Below are 23,095 nucleotides of genomic sequence, written 5' to 3' on the forward strand. Positions count from 1 at the left end.
GGAATTCTTGAGAAATTCAACAAGGATAAGGGAGCTTTAGGAATTCTGCACGCAGATTACCTTTCATCCCATCCTCACATTATCCGACAACACGCAGCAGAAATATAGCTGCACGACAAAAGGAGCCAGATTAGCCTCCGACGCAGAACAGAGGAGCACAAACAATTTTTTAAAGGAAGTATTGCGTTCATTGAGGGAGGGGCGGTGAGGTGAGGGGTGTCAACTCGGTGGAAGGTGCGACTCCCCGTGTGATTTCAACAAGAGGGTGATGGGGTGACATATACAGACGGTCCCTGTTTATAAAGTGTCCCGTCATTGTGGTTAAAGTGGATGGCAGCTAAAAAGAACCTCCATTAATATTAATGACGCGTAAAAACGCACATCAGACAAAATATGAAAGTGCGCTGCACGAATCATTTACAGGGCTGCGTAAACAAATTGGTTCTCGTTCTCTTTTTTGTGGATTGGTTGCTCGTCGTGTCCTGCAGTGATTCCTGACGCTCGGGTCAGAGTTTGCCCTCGTTCCTTCCCCCTTTTTCCTCACCCCCACCTCCCCCTTGTTTCTGCGTCAACTTGTTTGGTTTAAGTTCTGACCAATCATTACCTTAGCACTTCATTGTGTATATGTTTTCTGTCTCCTACATTTTCACACAAACAAAAAAACCCAGTAAGAGTAAAAAGAAAAACAACACACGGTGATAGAAATGTTTAATGTAGCTGACATATCATGAATGACTGGAGCAGAGAAAACAGAAATTGACTCCCCCACAAATTCTCACATACAATTCAAGTGAAGGGAAGAACATGAAATTATTATTTATTACATTGAGCAAACTTGTAAGTATTTGGTGCCATTAAAGAAAATAAACTGTATACACATGATCATTCTAATCATCCTAAACAAGTGTGAAATATTATTATCCTGACATATAGCCGAAACTGTGTGAAATATAAATTCCACCATACACTTCTGATTGAAAACAGTATTAAAGCTTTAACATTTAAACCAAAATACACCCTCCCTGCCACCGTCTCTCACATCACACACACATGAACAAAAAAATCTCTTGAGGTTTTGTGTCTTTTCTTTTATGTGTGTGTCTGCAGTGTTTTGCGTGAGAGGGCACATGTGTGTGAAGAGACAGCGAAGGTGTGGAGGAGGTGGTCCTGTGTGTTTAGTGTCCAGACCTGGCAGATTGTGACCTTATCAATGTGAAACTCTTAAGATAAATTATTCATAGCACCTGTTTGATGTGTCCGGCCAAAGAATGACAAAAGGTGTACGATTTGAGATGCATCTCGAAAGCCACGAGGATCAGCCGCTGTGACACTTCGCCGGGTTCTCAAAGCCGGGAAAGAAGGAGGGAGGCTGCATGTGAAAAATAAAAATGAACAATTTGTCTCCTAACAGGGGCTGCAGGAGAGAGAGAGAGAGAGAGAGAGAGAGACCAGAGGACAGCCATGTGATGTAAGTGCATGATAATAATCTCTTGCAGATGCTTTAATAAAACTCAACTGTAACTCAATCTACCATCTTCAGTTGTCAAGGTGTGGCGGCCCTCAGCCTTTGTCTTAACGCCATGTGACTCACAGGTGTCCAGTGGTTATGTCGGTCACTGAAGTGGGCCACCCACACTGACACTGCCTGCTTTATCTTCACTTTAATCTGAAACTTGAAGCAGAGAATGGTTTGATTCACTAAATACAAAATGTTAATACCAGGTGTGTGTTGTGTGTCTCCCTCGCAGAGAGAGCGGCGCGGTGGCCAGGCGTTCACAGAGACACAGCGGGACGTGACGAAGACTGAATGCTGGGATGAGATGTAATTTATGGCGAGTGCTGTTTGATTATAGGGACAGTGACGGTGATACCACTGCTTAGTGGAAGTGTTGGGATCACTTAGCATGACAGCGACAATGTACTTAATCACACGTGTGGTAAATGTGACATTAAAGGTATGTAGCCTAAAATAAATAGGCACTGTCAGGACGGATTTTTAAGAGGCTGCCCTCTGTGAATTTCATTGCTCAGATCAGATTTAGTTTTTTCATTAAGTATATTACATGTTGTTTATTGAGTAACACTGTAAATTCAAACAATGTCCCTACTTAAATGTAATAGTGTATTGAACTCAATTTGTGCTCATCTTTTAATTTTACTTGCTCACACTGAGTTTTCTGTGCTTTTTGCTCCCATAATTGTTTCATTTAATAATGTGAACTTGATTTTTTCAGAGCTTCCCAGAATGCTCTGAGGTGTGCAGAAGTTCAAATTGTGTTCTAAATCATCACAGCTGTTATATTGGTACATTAGTGTTACTCCTCTTCACATTGTTTCTATCGTAACGCAAGTGAAGTTATGTGTATGGTTCGTACGATCCCTCCACTGTGTGTGTGTGTGTGTGTGTGTGTGTGTGTGGGTGGACATTGTTTATGCTTGGACTCATAATTTCAATCATATAGTCATTTATAGATAAGCTAAAGTTCTCACCTTAATAAATCCCTAGATTGCTGAAGTATAATAGATGCATTATAAAACCAGTCAACCCATTCTGTGGCACAATATATTAAGTTAATGCAACGTATCCGTATTTAATTTCTGTCAACTTTATTAAAATTGCCCACGCTAACATACACTAAATTCTCACATGGTTAACAACGAGCTATATTAAGTATAGCACAATCATAATAAACAAGCCACCTCAACTCACCATTTTAAATTGACTTCATTTTTATGAGGTAATGAGTTTCCATTCTGAACTTATAGTCCAAACTTTTTTTACGCAGAAATAAATCCAAGCATCCTGGAACTCAAATTATTATTTTTTTTTCTTTTTTGGGAAACTGGCAGCGTATCCTTTCATAGCTAGAGGTCAACATAACACTCAGCGTTAATAAAACAAATATGACTGGGATGGATATTCATGATGATATATACAGATGTACTGCGCATGAGCTCGAATCATGTGTGAGAGAGTGTTGGAGGAGAGCAGAGAGGGAGACACTCACAGACACTCACACATCTGTCTGTTTACTCGTCTCTGTGTGTGTGTGTGTGTGTGTGATAGCTAAGTCAGTTTCCCTCAGATGTTCCTTTTGACCTTTGACCCAGGACTTGGGGTCAAGCCCTGACAAATGAGATGGTCGAGTTCTGGCCAGAACTGCAAACATTCCACAACAATCTCCTGTCCTCCTCCCCTCCCCTCATATCCGTCATTCCTCACCCCCCCGCTCTCCTCTCACAACACGTCTCTTCCACGACTTAAAGAGAGAGCCAGAGAAAGTTCTTGTGTTTTATTGTGTTTGCTGTGAGAATCTCCAATCGCACACCCTTTGAAATGACGAGTCACAGTTACTGGTTAAACGTAATACCCGCGACATCTGCCCTGTTTACAGAAGGAGGGAAAACAACAGAGTGGATCTTAGCGGAGCGGCTGTGTTAAAGAGTGTGTGTTTGGGAAGCTTGTCGGTGATGTCAAGGATGAGAAATGTTGCAGTGTGGTTTTTTACACATGCTGCTGGCTCTAGCATTTCCGGCAACATTTCTCACTCTGCCTCCCTAACACCATCCGCTCTGCTGCAATATCCCCACATTTTTCCATCCTTTCACTCCTTCCCCTTGCCCTCCCTCCCTGACCACTCTCGCTCCCTCTACCCTTCCCCTCCGCTGCCCCACCCTGCCCATCTCGACCTCTCCCTCCCTCTCTCTCGTCGTCCAGCACACCCCCGCCTCCTTTCTCCCCTCCGCCAACTATTTTCTCTGATTTTCTAACATGCCATTCCACAGAATGCTACCACCTGTGTCTCTAGGGGGGGGAGAAGGGGGCTATTGGTATACCTCTTGAAGAAACTGGTTAAGGTAAGTGGCACCACCTATTACAACGACATAGCAAATAAGGCTTCGGCTGTTGGCTTTTTTTTTTCTCCATGCACTGACCCCGGCTTCCTTAAGCGTCACCACCCTCCATCAGAGCCGTACAGCTAAAAGTCACTGCTGTAAAAACACACACAGTCACTATCAGTGAATGTCAGCACCGCAGCCACAGTGCCACAGAGGAGCCTGGAGACCAACAAAGCCGACTGATACAGTCACACTGAACGAATCGTGCTCTTGAACTTGCTTTCGTAATGATGTAATATCACTAAAAGCCAATGCAACGCAGCAGAGATCTTAATAAAAACACATCAATCTCGATATGTGTGTGTGTGTGTGTGTGTGTTTCTTTTCCCTCCTCGCTCCCAGTTGAACTGTGATATTATTTGATGTTGCCTGTTATGTGATTCATTGGAGGGTACAGCTGCTTCACATGGATCTTGGCCTGGACGGGACTGTTTCCTCACAGGGCAGCCGATCACGTGACTCGAGTCACATGGACAGATCGGAGCTCTAATTGGCCGTGCTCTGGCGCATCACCGTGGAGAATGTGGGCGCATGTGTTTGTCTCTCCCGCTTTGTATAGCAAAAAGGGTGGAATGTGCTTTAAGTGTAGTTTTGCGTTCTCAGGGAAGAGGGCAGTGAGCCTCCGATATGTGGGTGGGCGGGGACACCTGGACATTGGTGTGCTGTGATGATGATCAACGATGCAAGGTGCAGCTGGGAATGTCAAGCCGAGAGTGGGATCACCGCAGGGGTCTCACATTCTCCTGATTCATCCTATTCCTCTCTTCCCTTTTCACATCCTAGTTATGTCCACGCACTGATGAACAGTTTGCTTCCTGTATAAGACTCCGATCACTCTGTACCATCAGCCTGGTGGGGGTCAAACCAGGAAGTAAAGTGATTGGCAACAGGGAAAATATGTGTAGGCATATGTGTGTAATCACGGTCATGTCCATGGTTGTGTGTACGTCCCTGTCCTCCTCCTCCTCCTGCTCTGTATGTCCACAGGCAGCTCAAGGATGTAATGGAAGGGCTTAGAGCCACTTGATTCCCTGCCACCACCCACCGTTACCCCAGTGTTACTGTAGCACGGATGTCTTCCCCCTGTCCCCCAGGGCCTCGGTGGTGCCGCTCTCCCCCACCCGCCCCTCCTCAACCAGCGTCACCCGCCAACCCAGCCCCCCCCCCCCCCCCCCCCCGACCCCCAATCCCTCCACCTCCCTCGCCTCGGCTCCCTGATTCAGTGTGTAAAAGCACCCCCTGAATGATGGATTACTGTGTCACCGCTGCCTGCGAAGGATTAATTTGTTTCATTGATTTCTCTTTAGGCAGAATGCCAGCGTCTGCCGCTTCCCACCTTTTCCCCAAGACTCGCAGCTGTAATAGACGGTAATGGCCTAAGACAAATCAACCCGTTTCTTGTAAAAATAGCACCAAATAACCCTCCCCACCCCGCAGCCTGCACTCTACTCACGAGCGCGTCGGGGGGGGCGGGGGGTAACAGTGGTGGCAGGATATCAGGGGGGGGGGGGGGGGTGTTCGATTCATCCTCGCCCTCCATCTCTATCACTCTATCTGGCTATCCTTCCATACCAGCGTCCCTCCTTATCCAGTGCTGAGCCAGAGGAGACCATCCAGTCACTCGAACAAAGCCATAAGTCTGCCGTACTTACAGCTCCCTCTCAGGCCTTACAATGGATGGGTAATGGCAGCGTTGTCTGGAGGGGACTGTGGGAGTTAGGCCATTCTCTCCAGTAATGGAAGCAGTTACTGCCATTCCCTACACACCTGCAGGAACAGCTAACTGTTAACCACTGTGATCTATGGCGAGGCCTTACTGCACCCGGTGTTGTACTGACACCGGTGAATTAGGGAACGTCTGCACAACACATCTTTCTGTCTTCTGCCACGGTGCATGAAGTTATCCTGCTGTATGCTAAGAGCTATGGAAAACGCATGGGGAGTTATTGACTAACAAACCTCTGCCGGTGAATAAGTGTCCAAGCGGCTCTCAACGCCGCAGACTGACAATCCCGCATTCCTGACATTCACTGATTTAACACAGACATAAGACGCTGCCACATCTTTACTGCCCTGTCACTGCTTTGAACGATGGGAAACCCAAACTGCCTGTAACATTAAGCACACCACTACAGGCTGACTGTCCTCCAATGCTTTCCAATCCCACAGAGATTTATGAGCAGAACCAGATCCATTAATCCATTGTTGATTTGCTGTGGCTGCCCTGCGGGGTTTTTGGGATCAGATATCATACAGTGCTGAAACTCACCCCGTCGTGCAGCAGGGTTAGACTGCAACACCCTGCCTGTTGCTGCAATGCCACACCGAGCATTAGGACATTAAATACTAACCAGTGTTTTTCAGCTTTTTAAAATTAATGGCACATTTTAAAAATCACTGCAGGTCCTCCACCGGTCTCACCACGACCCCATGTGACAGATATATGAACTTCTGACAGAAAACACTGTCGCTTACATTAAAAAACTGCAGCATAAAGAAGAGTGACGAGCCATGGAGGGCTCAGTGCGAGTGAGTTAGAGCTGATACACAATGTGATAATGACCCAGGCTGCAGGGAAATCTCATCAGCTCCCTGCAATCAATTTAACAGTGTTTACAAAGCCATGGGCTGAGGTTTGTGCTCGGGGACAGGGCACCGGTCACCTGGTGCTCCACTAGATCCCCCCGCTAAGCTGGCCTCTCCTGGGTAAACCTCCACAAAGCCCCCACATGTCTGACACCACCAGGTCCTTCAAATACTCCTCTCAGACAGAGGATTAGGTAATCTCACCATGATACTGTCTTTTTCTCTATTTCTATCATTTCCCCTCCCCTCTATGTCACTCCCTCTCTCTCTACCCCTCCATTCTCATTCATTTTATTCTCCCTCTCACTCTCTCTCTCTCTCTGGACCGTTGAAGTGCTTGTTCTACTCGGGGCACATCTATCCTCAGGGGTCCTTACATTCTTAAGTGCCTCCAGAAAAGGTTAGTTGGCAGGTAATTGTCCAGCTGTGGTCGGGCTTATCTTAATTGTGGGTGCTTCAGTGCGAGCTACACTTCCTCTGATGAAGAGACTTATGTGGAATAAAAGGAGGAAGATGGGAGGAAGCACCTTTCTGAAGTGTACACGATATTTTCTCTTTGGTTGTTTGTATTTTTGCCCTTTGGCTGCGAAAGATGAATGGTGATAGATAGAGGTATTATTCATAATTTTGATCCGGTCAGTCAATTTGTGTTTTGACTATTGATCCTAAACATGCATAGTAGGCGAGGGAATGCCGACCCTCAGCTATTCTTAATCGATACTTATATTAGATAACTGATCGTGTGTGTGCTTCTAAATATATATACACACAAACACATATTTATCCAAGTATATGTTTCCATAAGAAACCTTAAGGGCACAACCACACATACATATATATGTATATATATAAACACTTAATTATATATGTATATTATATATATTTACATAGACACATACATACATTTTAATACAATCACACAGACCCCCCCTCACACACACACACACACACATATATATCCATGTATCTGTGTCCATGTCAATAGGAAGCTTTAGGGGGGTTAGTGTTTGCATTACCCCAGTCAAAGGTCATGACTGACCAATAAAATATTTCCAGAGTGCCATCAATAATTCCGACATGCAGACTAATACAGTATGGGCTTGTGGGTAGGGGGAGGACGCCGGCTGCGTTTGCTTTGAGCAGAATGGATGCACGAGAGGCCAAAAGGTTACTGGACAGACTTCAGCCCCCTGCCCCTGCAGCCTCTCATACGAGCGTTTGATAGCGACAGGCGCAATTATAAAGGTATACTTCAGACAGGTCAAATGGGAGAGGGCAAAGTGCAGAACCTTTAAAGCACTGGCTGGAGTCAAAGGTTAGGACGGACATAGGACATCATAGAGTGCCGCCGGGCAAGGGGTAATGGAATCACAGCTGTAAAGAAACAAATGACAGGGAGGAAAAAAGGGATCATATCTTGTCTTTGTTTTTGTGAAATTTTTTAATTGACAGAGAAAATTAAAAGGGGCCGTCGTGATCAGAATCTCAAATTGTGGCATTAAATGCGGTTTGGCTTGACTAAAGTAACTATGTGTGATGTGTTTGTGTGGAGTGTGTGTGCTAATATACTGTATGTTATCTGAGGAACCATCAGGCTTCATGGCTATTAAATATGAATAGCCCAAGGTCAGGGAAGGTTGCGGCATGCATTTAGCACCAGTGACCAACGGCAAATGTAAAGGTCAAAGTGGAATTGCCTGAGTCGGAGCAATACGGCGTTTGCTCATCCACATTTATGCATCCCATCGGCAGTGATTTATGGCGGGAGATAAGCGTGCGGATGGGAAGAAAACACTCTCTTTCTCCTATCCCGTCAGACTCAGTAAATATACTACTCACTTATATCAATCACCATGTCACAGTGAATCGCCACTGTATGCTTCCCGCTCAGATTAGAAACTGCCTTTGTCTTGCTCTGCCTTCTCCCCCCCCCCCAGCTCTGGGGAACACACTGGCGGTATTGTTGCTATTTCACAAGCTTTATATTAGCATTTCAAACAGCTGTGGTACAAAAGTAGTGAGTATATTCAAAGTCAGCAGAATTCTTTAGTTATGCGCCATAGATACATTCCATACTATATCAATCATGCACTGTGGAAGTAAGGTCCTCAAAAGATCTGGAAAATACTGAGGAAAAAATGGAACGTTCAAATAAAATCTCTTATGTGACAAAAAGCTTTTTTTAAATATAACGTTACCTCACTTCCATTTACTTCGATGGCTTGCAGTTGATTTATTTGCCTTTAACAGGTTTCCGTGAGCCGGGTTTGCATGAGAAAATAATAAAAGAAGTTGAATCTCTGTGCTGTTAGTCACATCAGAATTCCACGACATTTAAAAGAGCTCAGATTGAAGCAGGTTTTATGCTTATGAAACAAATCACTGTCGATTAGGATCAATTTACCCTCCTCTGTCCTCCGCAGAACAGAATTCCTGTGCTGCAGCCTGCCTGGCTGTTCAGCATTTTGCAGCAGCAACCTCTGCTCTGGGGGGACTTGGCCGGGCCCGGGGATTAACTCGATATCCCGGCTTTTAGAATCGCGTAGGCCTCTTGAACACGAACATGTTCCCCACGTCCCTTTGGCTCCTTTAAATGTGAAAACCAGCCCGTCACTGGTGCACCACAGCCTTCGCGAACTACCCCCAAGTGGTTCAGAATCCAGCCAGAGAAAAGTCCAAAAAGAAAACACGCTTTTGAACTAGCGGCCAAAGCGGAAACATGGTCTAGTAAGCTGCTTTTTAACCTGAACCATAAAGAAGTATTTTCCTTTCCTCCAATAGTAATAAATTTGCTCTTTTCCTTTATTACACATGTTATGTTTTTCCATGGTTGGATCAAAGAGTGATAATGCTCCACACCATATAGGCACCAGTGTAAATTACCTGACACTTTATGTTTAGTTCTCCATTAGTCTGCATTTCAGCTTGCACGCAACTTCAATATAACAGAGACCTCTTTAACACAAGAGAAACGGCGGTAGCCAAAGTATAGAGTGTTTCTCCTCTGGAAATCGCATCGGTTTCCCTGCGTCGACTGCAGAGGTCAGCTGCGAGGATCGGATGCTTACCGCTTTAATACCGCCAATGACATTTCCCTGTACGCACCAGCCGCTACACCGTCTATTCCTCCCTCCCTGTGAGAGCAACAGTTCTAAAGGCTGTTTATACACGGGACAAGTTCTGTATGATCTGTCACATTCATCTCTATTTCCCGTTCACCATGGGGCATTTGAACCACATTAGAGTCTATTACCACCATGCAGATTCAGCCCCCGCTGACAATACAAATCATGATAAGATGGAGCGGTGACTCCATAAACACCCTCGCTTATATATCACATCATATGAGCTGGGCTGGATAGCGGCTCCTACTTGTCATCCCGATGTGATCGTCTATTTATATGGATGGACTAAAGGTGCGGATATCATTACATCTCTGTCTATCTCTAACCTGTGTCTGTTACTGTCCCATTCAGACAATAGATATAAATTGTGTGTGTGTGAGTGTGTGCGTGCGTTTATCTGCGGGAGCATCCATCACTCAGCAGTAGGAGTTCCAACTCAGCTGCTTGTGGGGAGAGATTTATGCTGTAATGCATCAAATCAACAGACCTTTACAGTAAAATATGATTTTATCAATAGGCCTGATCAATAGTGCATGCAAGACGCTGTGTAATTATTATAGAGGTCCGGATCAATAAAACTGTCACGCGTGACCTCCTGCCAAAGGCCGCGAGTCACAGACAGTCAAAGAAAAGGTTTGTGTCGTGGCCCCGAGATGTTTGATTACCTGTACATAAGGTCATATCTCTCATGTACCGTAACTTATCACCACACACTCGGCTGAGATCCAGGCAAGGAAAGTTTGAACCGCACTAACCGCCGCAAAGCCTACACCTTTAAAACTATATTTTTATACGGTGTGTTTTACTGACCAATTAATGGCGGCAGGTCTGTTTAAAAAACAGCCATCGTCAGTGAATCGAGTTTCCCCTGCACCTCTGCCGGCATTAGAGATTATAAATGATGGAGACACAGATGACTGTCTTTACTGGAGTGAGGATCATTTGTCCTGAAGCAAAGCAATGTGAGAGTGGAAGAAAGACTGTCGAAAAAGAGCTTTGTGTTACACTGTGGTGGGAGCGCTCGGCATTAACACACACACAGTCACACACAGTCACACACAGTCACACACACAGACACACAGACACACAGACACATACAGTACACCAGAGAGGGAGCGTGAGGCAGGGACCAATGAGGCAGTTTATATCGGGATTTTGTTTCACAGCCGCGGCCTCCTGGGAGAGTGGGGTCTGCCAATAACACTTAAGAGACAGAGCAGGAAAAGTAAGTGCTTTTATTACATCTCATCACTCATGTAATTTCTGGCAGCATTTGTGATTACAGATCAAGTGATTGACTAACTACACATTCGGCGGCTGAGTTATGAACCGGGTGCCTACCATTCCAGCCCCGGCAGATTCTCCGTGTCAGCTGTAACTCATCCCTTCCCAGGGTGCTAAATCAAAGAGCACACTGCGGCCGGAAGAGTTAAATAATAACTTGAGCTTTATTGTAAATCTGTCAGAAATTACACCTGCACACACGGCGTCTCGGCCCGGGTGTTGTACTGCATGGGGTGAAGAGGCTGGATGGAGGGGATCAATAGAGGCCCCGATGGAGGTATTGATGGATGACAGATGAAGTTGGCGTCTGTGCGTGCGTGTGTTTGTTATGGGTGTGTATCTGTGTGTGTACGGGGTGGGAATCACCCTGGGGTTAGGTGGAGAGCGCGGCTCAGGGTGTTTAATCGACAGACCTCACCTTGAATCGATTGGCAGGAATCTCGCAGGGCAGCTACGTGATACACGGCCGAGGCTTACACACACACACCAAAAACAAACCGACGGGAGCTTAAGAGATGATGGGGAGGGATGGGCAGATGTCTCAATGCCATCAGTGCTTCGTGTCTGTGTGGAGTCAGTGTTTAGTTAGTTACTCACTAAAGCAATTCACAGGCTCTGTTAATATTTGACTGATCCGTCTCCTGGAGCAGAAATAAGATTTGCTTTTAAATACCTAACATTAGTATTCTTTTTCATGACTTAAAAAACAGAGATCAAAGTCATGAATAGTTTTGATGTGTTCTTTACTCAGATGACATGACAACGACTCTGATACAAGAAAAATAGGTGCAACATATCCAGCCAATATTGTAGCATAACTTATAACCCACAGGTGGCACATTCATAGAGAAATATTTACATTTGTAATGAGCATTTAAAAGATTTAATATTTCTCATTATTATTATTACTGTTAGTAATAAAGTTACTAACAGTAGTAAATTAGTAGTAGTATTAATCTGAAATAATTCAAACTAATTTAACCATAATTTGGTGACATTTCTGAGTGATGAGTCTCACCTCGCTATGCCAAGATTTGCAGTCTAGAAGTGTAGAAGATGAACAAACACTGATATCGTTTGAAACAGGCAAATCTCTTTTCGGACATAAAGGTACCGTCAATGAGCTTTTAAGTAAAACCCTGACAAGAGGAATTACCATGTGGTTGTGGTTGACACTGTGGCAAAGAACCAGTTTAAAATAGAGTCTAATGAAGGACGTTTTTCTAAGAAACTTGAAAACAAAACATAGCAAAGAAAAAACTCAAGGGAGTGATCCTGTTTACGCAGAGAAACCTAATCGTATAGCATTATCTCTGCAACAAATCAATTTCCTCACACTCTATAGAGCGATAGTGGTACGCACATGTGACTCATGCTGCAGAGATGAGCAGCCATGAAAACACTCCAGCGTGAAATGTCTTACAAGAGGCCAAGATCTGAAGGGCGTTATGTCTTTAATAAACAACATACTGTAAGTATTAAAATCAATGTGGCTTGGTAGTATGTATGGTGAAAAAAAAAAGAACTCAACCCTCTCAAGTTCTGTCGAAATGTTCAAGGAGTCTGAAACTCCTGCAAGCAGATTTCACTGCAAAGACCAAAGCCTAATGCTTTCCGATGAGGTCAAGGTTCACGAGAGTCATTGACTGAGATGGTCTGAAAGAAGAGCACATTTGCCGAAACACAGTTTGGGGTAAAGTGGAGCCCTTTAATACTGAGTTTTGGAGAACTCATGCAGAGTAAATGAGGCTGTTTCTCCGTCATCTTGGAGCCAAAAGTATTAAGCTTTGTATGTGGCCTTTAGACAAGCATTATCAAGTAGATAATAGAGTGCACATTCTCTCTCTCATAGCTGGGGCTGTGTATTATCCAGGGGGTTATACAATAATCATATTTTGATTTCAAGTAGCTCACATAACCTGACATAAAAGGGTAAATACACATGTTTAAAACATTAAAGCATGGAATAAATATTCTCGGCTCCACTGGTGGACAGAACTGGGTCTGTTGTTTTTTTATAGTTTCTTCCAAGAGGCGCCAGGGGAGGAAACCGCTCTCCTGTGTGTTGGACAGTACCTGGATGCTTCAGAAGAAGAAGGAGTAGGAGAAAGAGAGGCTTTGGCTTGTGGTCTCTGGTGGAAGGAAGGGGATGTCTGAATCTGTTGTCCAGGGGTCAGACGGGGAGAAGAATTGTTAATCGGAGACTCTGAGCCAGTGTGTAGTCTTGTTCTTGAGTGGTGACAGGAGGCCACTCTCTGAGCCCCAGGACCTGAACATCTCCCAGGAGGTCTGGGTTTTAGTCTCAGCTCGGGACTCTGCAAAATGCTGCTATCACTTCCAGATTTTTGGAGCAGCTCAGTCAGATGGGTAGATCTCTCCTGGAAAGACAAACACATGTGAAAACACACAAGAATACAGTGAAAATAGCTTATTCTGTACTCAGTACCAAGTTCTGAGATGCTAGGTTAATGACTTGATGCATATATATATAATATAATGTACACTTTCTTCTTTAAACTCAGCCAAAGCAATTCAACACAGCCTCTCAGTTCAAAACCACTGACTGTCGCTATCTCACACGATCATATAAAGTAGAACAAATAAAGGGTTGAGGGCCAGCAGCCCTGAGATGTTGCCAGCTCATCCTGATAAAAGTAAAAATAATGTTTGGATTATACTCACTGAGGCAAAAGAGGCTCAGTTAAAGAAATAAAACTTGATACGTGCAAACAGGTGTGTTTCTCTTTAGAGACATATGTATCCCCCCATGGATCATACACCAGTGACAAACCTGGACCATTTAGATTTACTCTTTTTGACCAGTGCCTGTTCTAAGGCTGCATTCCAGATGTGGGGTTAGGGTTACCCAAATTCACAACTTTTCATAATAAAAGCTTTGTGATTTTGCTCAAAAGGTATTGCGGTATTTCAGCAATAAAATGAACATTGTGCTTTTATTTTGTCGACAAACAGGAAGTGATTCTATGACTGTTGCTGCCATGACGGCGATCAGCATCCGCGACACTGCACATGTCAAGTGTGAAGCCGATAAGATGAACAGTTCCACATCCAGACAGACAGACAGAGATTTGTGGAATTAGTTGATAGATAATCCCATTAACACTCACTTTTTGAGCCTCGGCTAAAACTCTGCTATGAGCTTGTTGTCCGGTCAGCAGCCTCGGCAAGGAGCTGGCTATTGGCCTGCATTGTTCTCCCGCTGTCTTAGGTAAAAGATGCAAAGTGGTGAAGACTGTTTCTCTGCTCGTTCTGCTCCTGCGTGGTTCTTTCCTCAGCTCCAGCGGCCCCTCTGTTCTGCAACCCTCCCTCTCTCTCTGCCCCTGGTCGGATTTGATTGATGAGCGGCCATTTCCTGTCCTGTCTATCCCCGTTGCAGACCTGGCTCCGGCGAATGCTGAATCAGGTAACGCTCCATTGCCCTCATCATGGTTTGGGTTTTTTCCGCGTTCTTCATCTTTCTCCTCCTCCTCCTCCTCCTCCTCTGGGCCTTCTGGTCTCTGCAGATCCTGGATCCTGTGCTTAAAGTCCTGTCAGGAAGATACACAATATCTGTTCAGGTTACTCCTATTGGGACACATGGATCTAAAAAGCAAAAATTTCCCTTCAAAGTAATTTACAATTTGATGATCTATTACTTAAATTAATTAAATGTAAGCACCACCTTGGTTTCTGTAATACCAACAGTTTCATGGAGGTCACATATCACTTTTATCTTCCCAGTGGCAATGAAAATCCTTTTTGGTAACCAGAGGTGTGCATGTATAGTAAAGGATTTTAAACATCTATTGCACTTCTGTCCGTCCTTTGAGAAGGAGCCGTCAGTTGTGACTCGCTCTGAGGTTTCTGTGTGTTTTCCCCTGTTTAAAGGGATTTTTGTAGAGTCTAGTTCAGGGTAAAAGGAAGAGTTTCATTTTCTAAGAGCTGAGCAACACAAGTAATATGGCAAGTACTGTAATTATTTACTTTTTGCTGTTGAGTAAGTATTGTGATTACTTTACAATGATTAAACTAAACATGCTAGACTCAACAAATCAAGAGTCTCCAAAAAGGAAACTATAAAAAGTAAATCCACTCGTAAAACTGGGACTTAAATATGGTATGTCTGGTTTATGTGTATGTACAGCAGTCATATTGCATGAATGTGTGTATATACTTGTGTGTGTGTGTGTGTGTGTGTGGAGATGAGGGAATTGCCCTGGAAAAAGTTGCCTTCACCAATGCACAGTATAATTCTAATTGGCTTTATTAGGGGGCTTAGATCTAATACCAGCTCCGTGCACTGCCTTAGGCTCTGTGGGTGTGTGTATTTGTGTGTGTGTGTGTGTGTGTGTGTGTGTACCTCTGTTTGATGTTTACGACTCACCAGATCTCTCATAGAATGTTCTCTATGTAACAGACATGAGTGGATGGACTAACACAGCTCTACCACAGCAATAAAACTCAAATCCCTCCTCAGCCTGGTGCAGCATGTTTCTCCCGTCTGAGAGCAGAGGCCCCAGTCAATAGGCACAGACAGCATTTAGAGGTTCAAGTCCAATGAAGCGGCGGCAGCGCAGCACCAGATGTAATGAAACCGACTTAAGGCGAGAGGAAAGCTGCATGAAACTGCACCGCAACATTTGACCCCATTTAAAAACTTGATACCAATTAGAGAGTTCTCGGTGTAAATTATTTAAGAAATCTCTCTCTCTCTCTCTCTCTCTCTGAACACACAAATAATTTTTATGGGCATGCACGCATGTATGCATGGACGTGCACGTGCATCAACACAATCTCACACATTAACCGATGAAGATATACACACACTCCTGTGCACTGACACACACACACATACACACACAAATTCCACCATGCTCTGGAAACAGACTTCTTAATGAAGCCTTCCCCAAGTGAAACTAGAGCAGAAATATATACTGGCCCATTTCTGCCTTCAGTTCACCCTCCTCTCCTCACGCACTCTCTCCCCCTCTCTCTCTCTCTCTGTCTCCCCCACCCTCACCTTCTCCACATCATTTGTTTTATTCATGTTTCGTTGTCTTTCTCTTTTGTCTCAATGAGTTAAATCACAACCCCTAATTTATGGCTACAGGCAAAGACACTTCTCCAAACAAAGCGGCTGATGAGAGGGGATGACTGAAAACATACAGCACGCGGCGAGCAGTGTGTGTAAATCTTAAAATGTCTGTAACTGTCTTTCTTTTTTGTCTGTGGTTATTTACATAAGGAATGAAAATATGTGTAAAAGAATGGCTGTGATGCAGAATGAAAAAGGGCTGTGCACCGGAGAGAGGAAGTGAGAGAGAGAGAGAGAGAGAGAGAGAGAGAGGGGGGAGAAAGAGGGAGAAAGAGGGAGGGAGGTAAATCCAGTGACACTGAGTGGGGAGCACTCAGGTGTGGTGAGAGGATTATACAAAACCCTGAGTATGAATGACAGTAAACACCTGAATGACAGAGATGGGGAGGGGCGGGAGCTTAGGTGTGAGTGTGTATGCGCACGCATGTGTGTGTGTGTGTGTGTGTGTGTGTGTGTGTGTGTGTGTGTGTGTGTGTGTGTGGTTCTGGGTGACAATTTACTAGTCGTCACTGATATTCTGAGAGGTGAGTGAATATATTCACTACTTTGTGTTTTGAGCGCTGTGCTGTTTACTCAAGTGCAACTTGTTATGTTGTGTCGCTCATTACTGCATGCATAAAGAATCAGAAAAATGAATGGAAGTGGGTTTGAGAAGCAAACAGTGGGAGCGCGGCGTATAAGGAATATCAACAAGGCAGACAGGAAGTGCAGAAGAGGAAGATATCAATCGGGAGAGCGATCCACTGCTGTTGAGTTAGCGAGTGAGTTACAGATCGAGCCGTACAGTGTGCAAGCGAGTCAATAAAAGGGCCATAGAGCAAGAGAGAGGAGGTGTGTTTATCTTACTTGCGCTGTGTTTTCTTTCTCTGCGTGTTCCGTCGGTGGGGGATTCCTGTCAACGTCTCCGAAGAGAGCTTCACGTTGTGGGTGATCGCATCCTCTGTTCCTCTCCCCGCTCCCTGAAAACACAAGCGCACCTCTCAGCATCTCCAATCAACACTTTAATGTCTTTTTTTTTATTAAACCCGATACTCATCACTCTCTATATCAAAACTTTTAAGTCTAAGCTGGAGGCAGGTCAAAATATCTTCTGCTGCATTGTCAATGCCACCCAGCTGAGAACCTGGACTTGGGATGAAGGAGCTGCTTTTCTTGCGAGCTATTAGTCGGAGAGCTCTCACAATTCCGCCCCGCTCTTGTGGAATACTCAAATATGTCTTTAACCTTTGGCTTAAGGTTAAATTCAGAGGAGAGCAATACATGTCGATTCCTAGATCTGCTCTGAGTGAAATCCCTCACCTCTCGAGCTATATCGCTGTACAGTGCTGACTCTACATGAAGCGTGACCCCGTTTCCCCCACGGCGACCCCCTCCTTCTCTCTCGCAGCCTTGGAAGATAGAGGAGCACAGGGGAAAGGCATGCCAAGGCAGTAGACACTTTTAAGCAAAGATTAAAGGTTTTTCTTTTTAATCAGTCATTTGGCAGCGATGTTAGCATTTCACCCTGGTGCGGCTAAGGATCAATTTTTAATGCTGCTGTGCAGAGAGCAGACAGGGTGATTGGCAAGAGAGAAGCTATTTACAAAGGATCTATTTACAAATTTTCCATAGAAATATGCAGAGGGCACAATTGACATCTCTTACAGAATTTTAAATGAGCATTCTCCCTTTTTTTCCCTTTTCGTCATGAGGCGCGACCTCTGTGAGCCCCCGATGATCGCTGCTCTGCGTGTGAGTTTTATGTGTGTGTGTGTTCACTCACATGTAAGAATAATAACAGAATCTATACCTCTCCCTTGTGTTGCATTGTGTTGCATTTCTCCGTGTTGTGCTGCCAGGGGCTGGGTAACTAGGTCAATCAACCCCGGTGTAAACACATCACAAGAATCCACCAAGAACATGCTAATGACAATGACTCTTTTTTAATTTATGTCTGTACTTCTCCAGAGTTAAACTTTATATATATGCACAGTGTAACTCCTTGAGGGATGTCAAAAGAAGCCTGTGTATATCTAAGGAAAAAATAGCAGGTAGCGGGTCGCTAGCTCCCACACATGCTGCATGTACTTAGTGCTGCATGACTTCCACAGTAAAAAGTCACAGGCAGGTAATAAAAAGTATGATTGTTGAATTAAACTGAAGTTGTTTGAGATTTGTTTTTGTTTGAGTAAAACCTTAAAACATTACTGTGAATTTCAGTGTAGTTGTCGATCTTTATGGTGGCCGCGAAACCTCACACAAGCGCATTAATGGAAAACACAAGAGCGACAATGGATGTTGACAATGAATCGAGCAGATTTACTTACTCCAGTCAAGTCATGGATGTACAGGTCGAGTGAACCTGTTAAAACCTGAACCAGCCAGTCGCACACTAAAATGTGATGCTTGTCTATTTGAATTGTTACGGTACAGGTGCGTTCTTCCTTTATGGGCTCTCCAAGCACCTGTACCGTAACACCTCAAGTAGACAAGCATCACATTTAAGTGTGCGACTGGCTTGTCTGAGTTTTTATAAACAACGCTCACCTGACCGCATTAAGTATCTCTGCTCCTTTCATTGTCAACAACCGTTGTTGCTCACTTCCATTGTTATTGTGTCTCTGTTCTGAGGCTCTGAAGTAAGTTTTCACTTATTTATTCGTGTTTTCTGTTAATGAGCTCGTGTGAGACATCTCGGCCACCGTAGATCTTTTAGACGTGTAAAAGCCAGAACAGGACGGACACAGTCCAGCACAGACGGAGACTGACAACTAAAATCTAAAGACTAACACACAAGTTCATGTTTATACAGCCCTGACTCTACTGTCCCACCACCTATCAGTCTTCACATCCATCCATGAATCAATCCATACATCCATCCATCCATTATCCAACCGTCTATTCATCTGTTATCCAGCCATCCATTCATTCATGCAGTCAACTGGCCTTCCAGCTGACCAACCCACACACCATTGATCCGGTGATTGACCCTGCACTGGCTGGATCGATACTCTCTTAAATGGCATCATTGTAAGCTCTTAGGCACAATGGCCGGCCGTTGTTTGTGCAGTTCATTTCCAAGGTAGCAAGGCTGCGCAGGGCTCTAACCCGAGTCAACTCGCCTTTCTCCTCTGCTTACATGATCACAGAGAATTGAGGAGAGGGGGGGGGCACAGGACAAAAAAAAAGGTATTGAACAGCCAGCATCCTGTGTACATGCAACAAAGGGGTCAGCGGTCCGTGCACAACTACCTGTAATGACTGACGATTAGATACTTTGGATAACGATGTCTGTGATACAGCAGGTTTACAGACACATGACTGCACTGTTACACAGGCAAGATGGACGACAACATTTACAGATGGAATGTGTGATGGTGCAGATCAACACAACGAGATGCAAACTGAGGGTTAAACTGAATCTAAATAAATCAATAACTACAATATTACTTCTTGATTTTATTTTTTCGATTCAGCATTTCATGGGAATAATTGCTGCAGATCCACTATAGTAAAAATAGGCAAGAATATTAACCTGGAGGAGCAGCAGTATTCAGTAAACTCATGTTCAGTATATCACTGTGCAGTCTATTGTGGCTCGGTGTGCATACAGAAACCCTGTTGGGTTAGAGCCGGGGCCGGGTCTTGGCATTAAATGACTGGGACTCTGACAAGTCTCCGAGTTCTGTCACGGCGGTTCACAGGTCTTGTTAGCCAAGGTGTCGGCAGGGGTGGAAATGACTGTGTGCAAGTGTGTGTGTGTGTGCGTGTGTGTGAGGTGAACATAGACAGCACTCCTACCTCCACCTCCTCACCTGACACCAGCAATAAAACTAAACAGGCCAAGGTGCTGTGTGTGTGTGTGTGTGTGTGTGTGTGTGTGTGTGTGTGTGTGTGTGTGTGTGTGTGTGTGTGTGTGTGTGTGTGTGTGCATTGAAAAAAAAAGGGGCATGTGTGCTGCAGGGTTGTTGCTGCTGTCACCAATTTGCCGGGGCCTCCAGACGGGAGTTGGAGCAAGGTGACGGAGCTGTAGCTTGATAAACACAGAAGCCCTGCTTCGATTTCCCATCCAGTCCACTTTGGAAACACATGGCTCTTCCTGGGCGCTCCTGGCCCAGGGATGAAGGAGGAGAAGGAGGTGGGGGCAAACGGGGGAGGAGTGGGGGAGGAAGGAGAGCCACAGGAGAGCCACAGTAATGGGTGTGCTGCGAGGGAGAAGAGCAGTCAGGGGGGAAGGTTGGGTGAGGGAGTAATGGAGGGGAGGTAGAACGTGGCGTAGATAGGGAGAGGGTAGCGGAAGGTGACAGGCCTCAAGGGATCAGGTGTATTTACTTCTAACCGCATGACAGAGCCTCCATGCCTCCGAAGACTCCAAAGATTCTTTAAAAGGTGAAAACACAACAGGAACGTTCAACCTCTTCTTCATTCTCTCACTCTTAATCTTTCACTCTCCCATTCCCTCCATCCCTTTTGCTTGGAAACAACTTGCCGCCTCTCAACTGACGTCTGAAGTTTAAAGACCAGCTCCAGCTAGAGGAGCAGCAGAGTGTCTGCCGAGGGAGGTGGGGCACCGAACTCCCCTCTGCCCCCCTAGAGAGTTAAGGAGATCACACTTTAACCCCCCCCCACACCGAACCCCACCGTGCCTCAACACCAACATAAGAGGACAAGTGTGGGCTCTAAGCACCAGTGATCAAACACAGGCGGCTGTTGGGTGTGCGAGGCTCAGGACGGTTGGCCTAATAGGATTGGAAGCCCCCAGGTGAGCCAAAGGACACCTCCAATCAGCGTGATTAGCCAAAAGGCTGAGCAGCGGTTCCAGCTCCGGCGCTGAGTGATGTACAGTGCTAAAAGGATCACATGTGTTGCGCGGGATGCGAGCGAGTCATGCAGCGCGCCGCCCGCGTTTGACGGTGCATGTCTAAGTTTTGTGTGGGGATTGATGGAGGTTTAAAGTTGCATGCAGTTTTAAAGTGTCAGGGTGAAGTGGAGATTTTGACTGTTTGCTAATCATTATTAAGTTCACAGGACTTGATGTGGGATAATGTTGTGTTTGGGGCCACTTGTGAAGACAATATATTGTGTACATGTATGTGCACAGCTGTAATGCACGACTGCACATGCATAGGCACATATAAATTTGAAGACCTGCATACTCACGTTGTAAAAAGCCTCACACATACATAACACACACACACACACACACACACACACACACACACACACACACACACACACACACACACACACACACACACACACACACACACACACACACACACACACACACACACACACAGGCTTTTATAAACTCATCATATCCAAAAAACAATTACCAGAGACTAAGCTCATCACTGACTAAGCAAAAGTCATCCAGCGTGTAAAACACACAATATAATTAGCACACATCAAGCTGCTGGGTCCTACTGTGCATTAATGATGCCTCCCTCTGAAGTGAATTATGGTTTGATGAGTGAAAAGTGAGTGAGGAGGGGCTTTGAGGAGGAGCGAGACATCATTTAGAGAAAGGGAAGAGAAACCCGCGTGGAGGAGGACGAGGGAAGACGGTGGAGGAATTGAACGGGTTTACCCTTGTTGAGCCACTGTCAATGAACCAGTGGGAAGTGTGTGAATGTTTCGGGATGGACGATGGGGTACTCACGTGTGGTGAGGGCCGTCATGTGCCAGGTCCCACAGGCGACATCACACACCTGCATAAGAATCATATACGGTTTTCAAGTCAGCTGTAGTTACAGAATAAACAACAGACAAAGTTTAGGTGCATGGTTAATCTGCAACATCAGCTGTGGAAGGCTAAACACCAGCTGGGACATCATAGATTGTCGCGTGGCCAAGAGTGATATATTCTTTAAACCCATTGAAGGCAGTGCTCCGCGTTCGGTCCTGTGTGATTCAGTGTGGACTTACCCTTTAAGAATTTATGCATATCCAGCCAAATCTCATATACTCGGGAAAATCCTGAGGCTTTCATCTACTTCCCTCTTGAGGAGCCTGAAAACATAATTTGCGCAGTCTTTCTCAAACACACACACGCACGTGCACACACGCACCTTTCTGCCTGCCAGTGCAACAGGCTGGGGGGTCCAGAGTCTTTTGAGGCCTGGATGGTCAGTGACCAGGGACACACAGGGGATCTGTCCCCAGAGGAGCAGCTGTCCACCTGCTGCAGATGTGGACACAAGAGGGAAATGCTCAGAAACATGCAGAGTCATCTTGCCACGTTACTACATCCACCAAGGAGGTCGGTTGCATTGGTGGTTGTTTTCGTCTGTTTCTGATTTAGCAGGATTATGCAAAAAAACTACTCAATCAAATTTCACGAAATTTGGTGGAAGGGTATAGAATCCATTAAATCTGGAGTGGATCCAGATAATTGAGTAGATCCACTCTCTTTAAGATGGTTGGATAGGCGTTGTCCAAATGCCCTTCTATTCTGAACTATGAAAAGTAAAATGACTCCTGTGAGGATTTATGTGTTGGCTTGATGTTCTCGTGTGTTTCCCACCGTGAACAATGCATTACAAGCTCCTCGATCATATTTACTCATTCAGTGGCCCTGGAGCCAGGAGGGAACCAGACCCCAGGCGAGCACAGAACCTTAAAACTCAGATTCGAAAAGAAAACCCCAAATAAAAAATGTGACTTTAAAATACATCCTGTAAGTTTGGTTTAGTTAAGAAGAGGGTAGTGTGTATGCGAATGTACAGTACTGCGCTGAAACAGTTACCCTACGTACACCATGTGCACGCCCTAACTTTTCTTCATGGCGTGCTGAGCAGAGGGAAGACATTCTCGGTTGGCACTTATCAAAGACACACACACACACACGCACACACGCACACGCACACACACACACACACACACACACACACACACACACACACACACACAGTATGTACTCACACAGAGCAAACACTCAAGCATCCACTCACTCATACTACCTCAGTCTGCCTATTTAAACCTGCCACTAATAAATTTATATTTACTGCCTGCATTGAGGACTTTTAAATTATGGCATACAATAAACCTGGCACACACATCTCAAAAGCTCTTTCAGGGGATGTTAAAGCAATATAGTAAGCAATTTTCCAAAGTGGATTACAAA

The 23,095-nt window shown here is 45.0% G+C and overlaps 1 protein-coding gene and 1 long non-coding RNA gene across 2 annotated transcripts in view; one reads left to right on the forward strand and one right to left on the reverse strand.

Moving 5' to 3' along the window:
- Nucleotides 1-1,418: 1,418 nt before the first annotated feature.
- LOC117767558 lies at nt 1,419-4,194 on the forward strand. The gene is made up of 2 exons (XR_004614901.1): nt 1,419-1,468; nt 1,749-4,194. It is a non-coding gene; the product is annotated as an uncharacterized LOC117767558 (long non-coding RNA).
- Nucleotides 4,195-12,030: 7,836 nt separating this feature from the next.
- Nucleotides 12,031-23,095, reverse strand: part of LOC117767706 — a 302,206-nt gene continuing 291,141 nt past the window's right edge. The window contains exons 10-14 of the mRNA XM_034595530.1: nt 22,041-22,153; nt 21,632-21,680; nt 16,837-16,949; nt 14,024-14,443; nt 12,031-13,273 (exon numbers count right to left, since the gene is read on the reverse strand). Of these exons, the coding sequence (XP_034451421.1) occupies nt 12,911-13,273; nt 14,024-14,443; nt 16,837-16,949; nt 21,632-21,680; nt 22,041-22,153 (1,058 nt within the window). The 3' untranslated portion in view covers nt 12,031-12,910. The remainder of the gene's footprint in view (nt 13,274-14,023; nt 14,444-16,836; nt 16,950-21,631; nt 21,681-22,040; nt 22,154-23,095) is intronic.

This window comes from Hippoglossus hippoglossus, chromosome 9 (assembly GCF_009819705.1).
Source record: "Hippoglossus hippoglossus isolate fHipHip1 chromosome 9, fHipHip1.pri, whole genome shotgun sequence".
Classification (NCBI taxonomy): domain Eukaryota; kingdom Metazoa; phylum Chordata; class Actinopteri; order Pleuronectiformes; family Pleuronectidae; genus Hippoglossus; species Hippoglossus hippoglossus.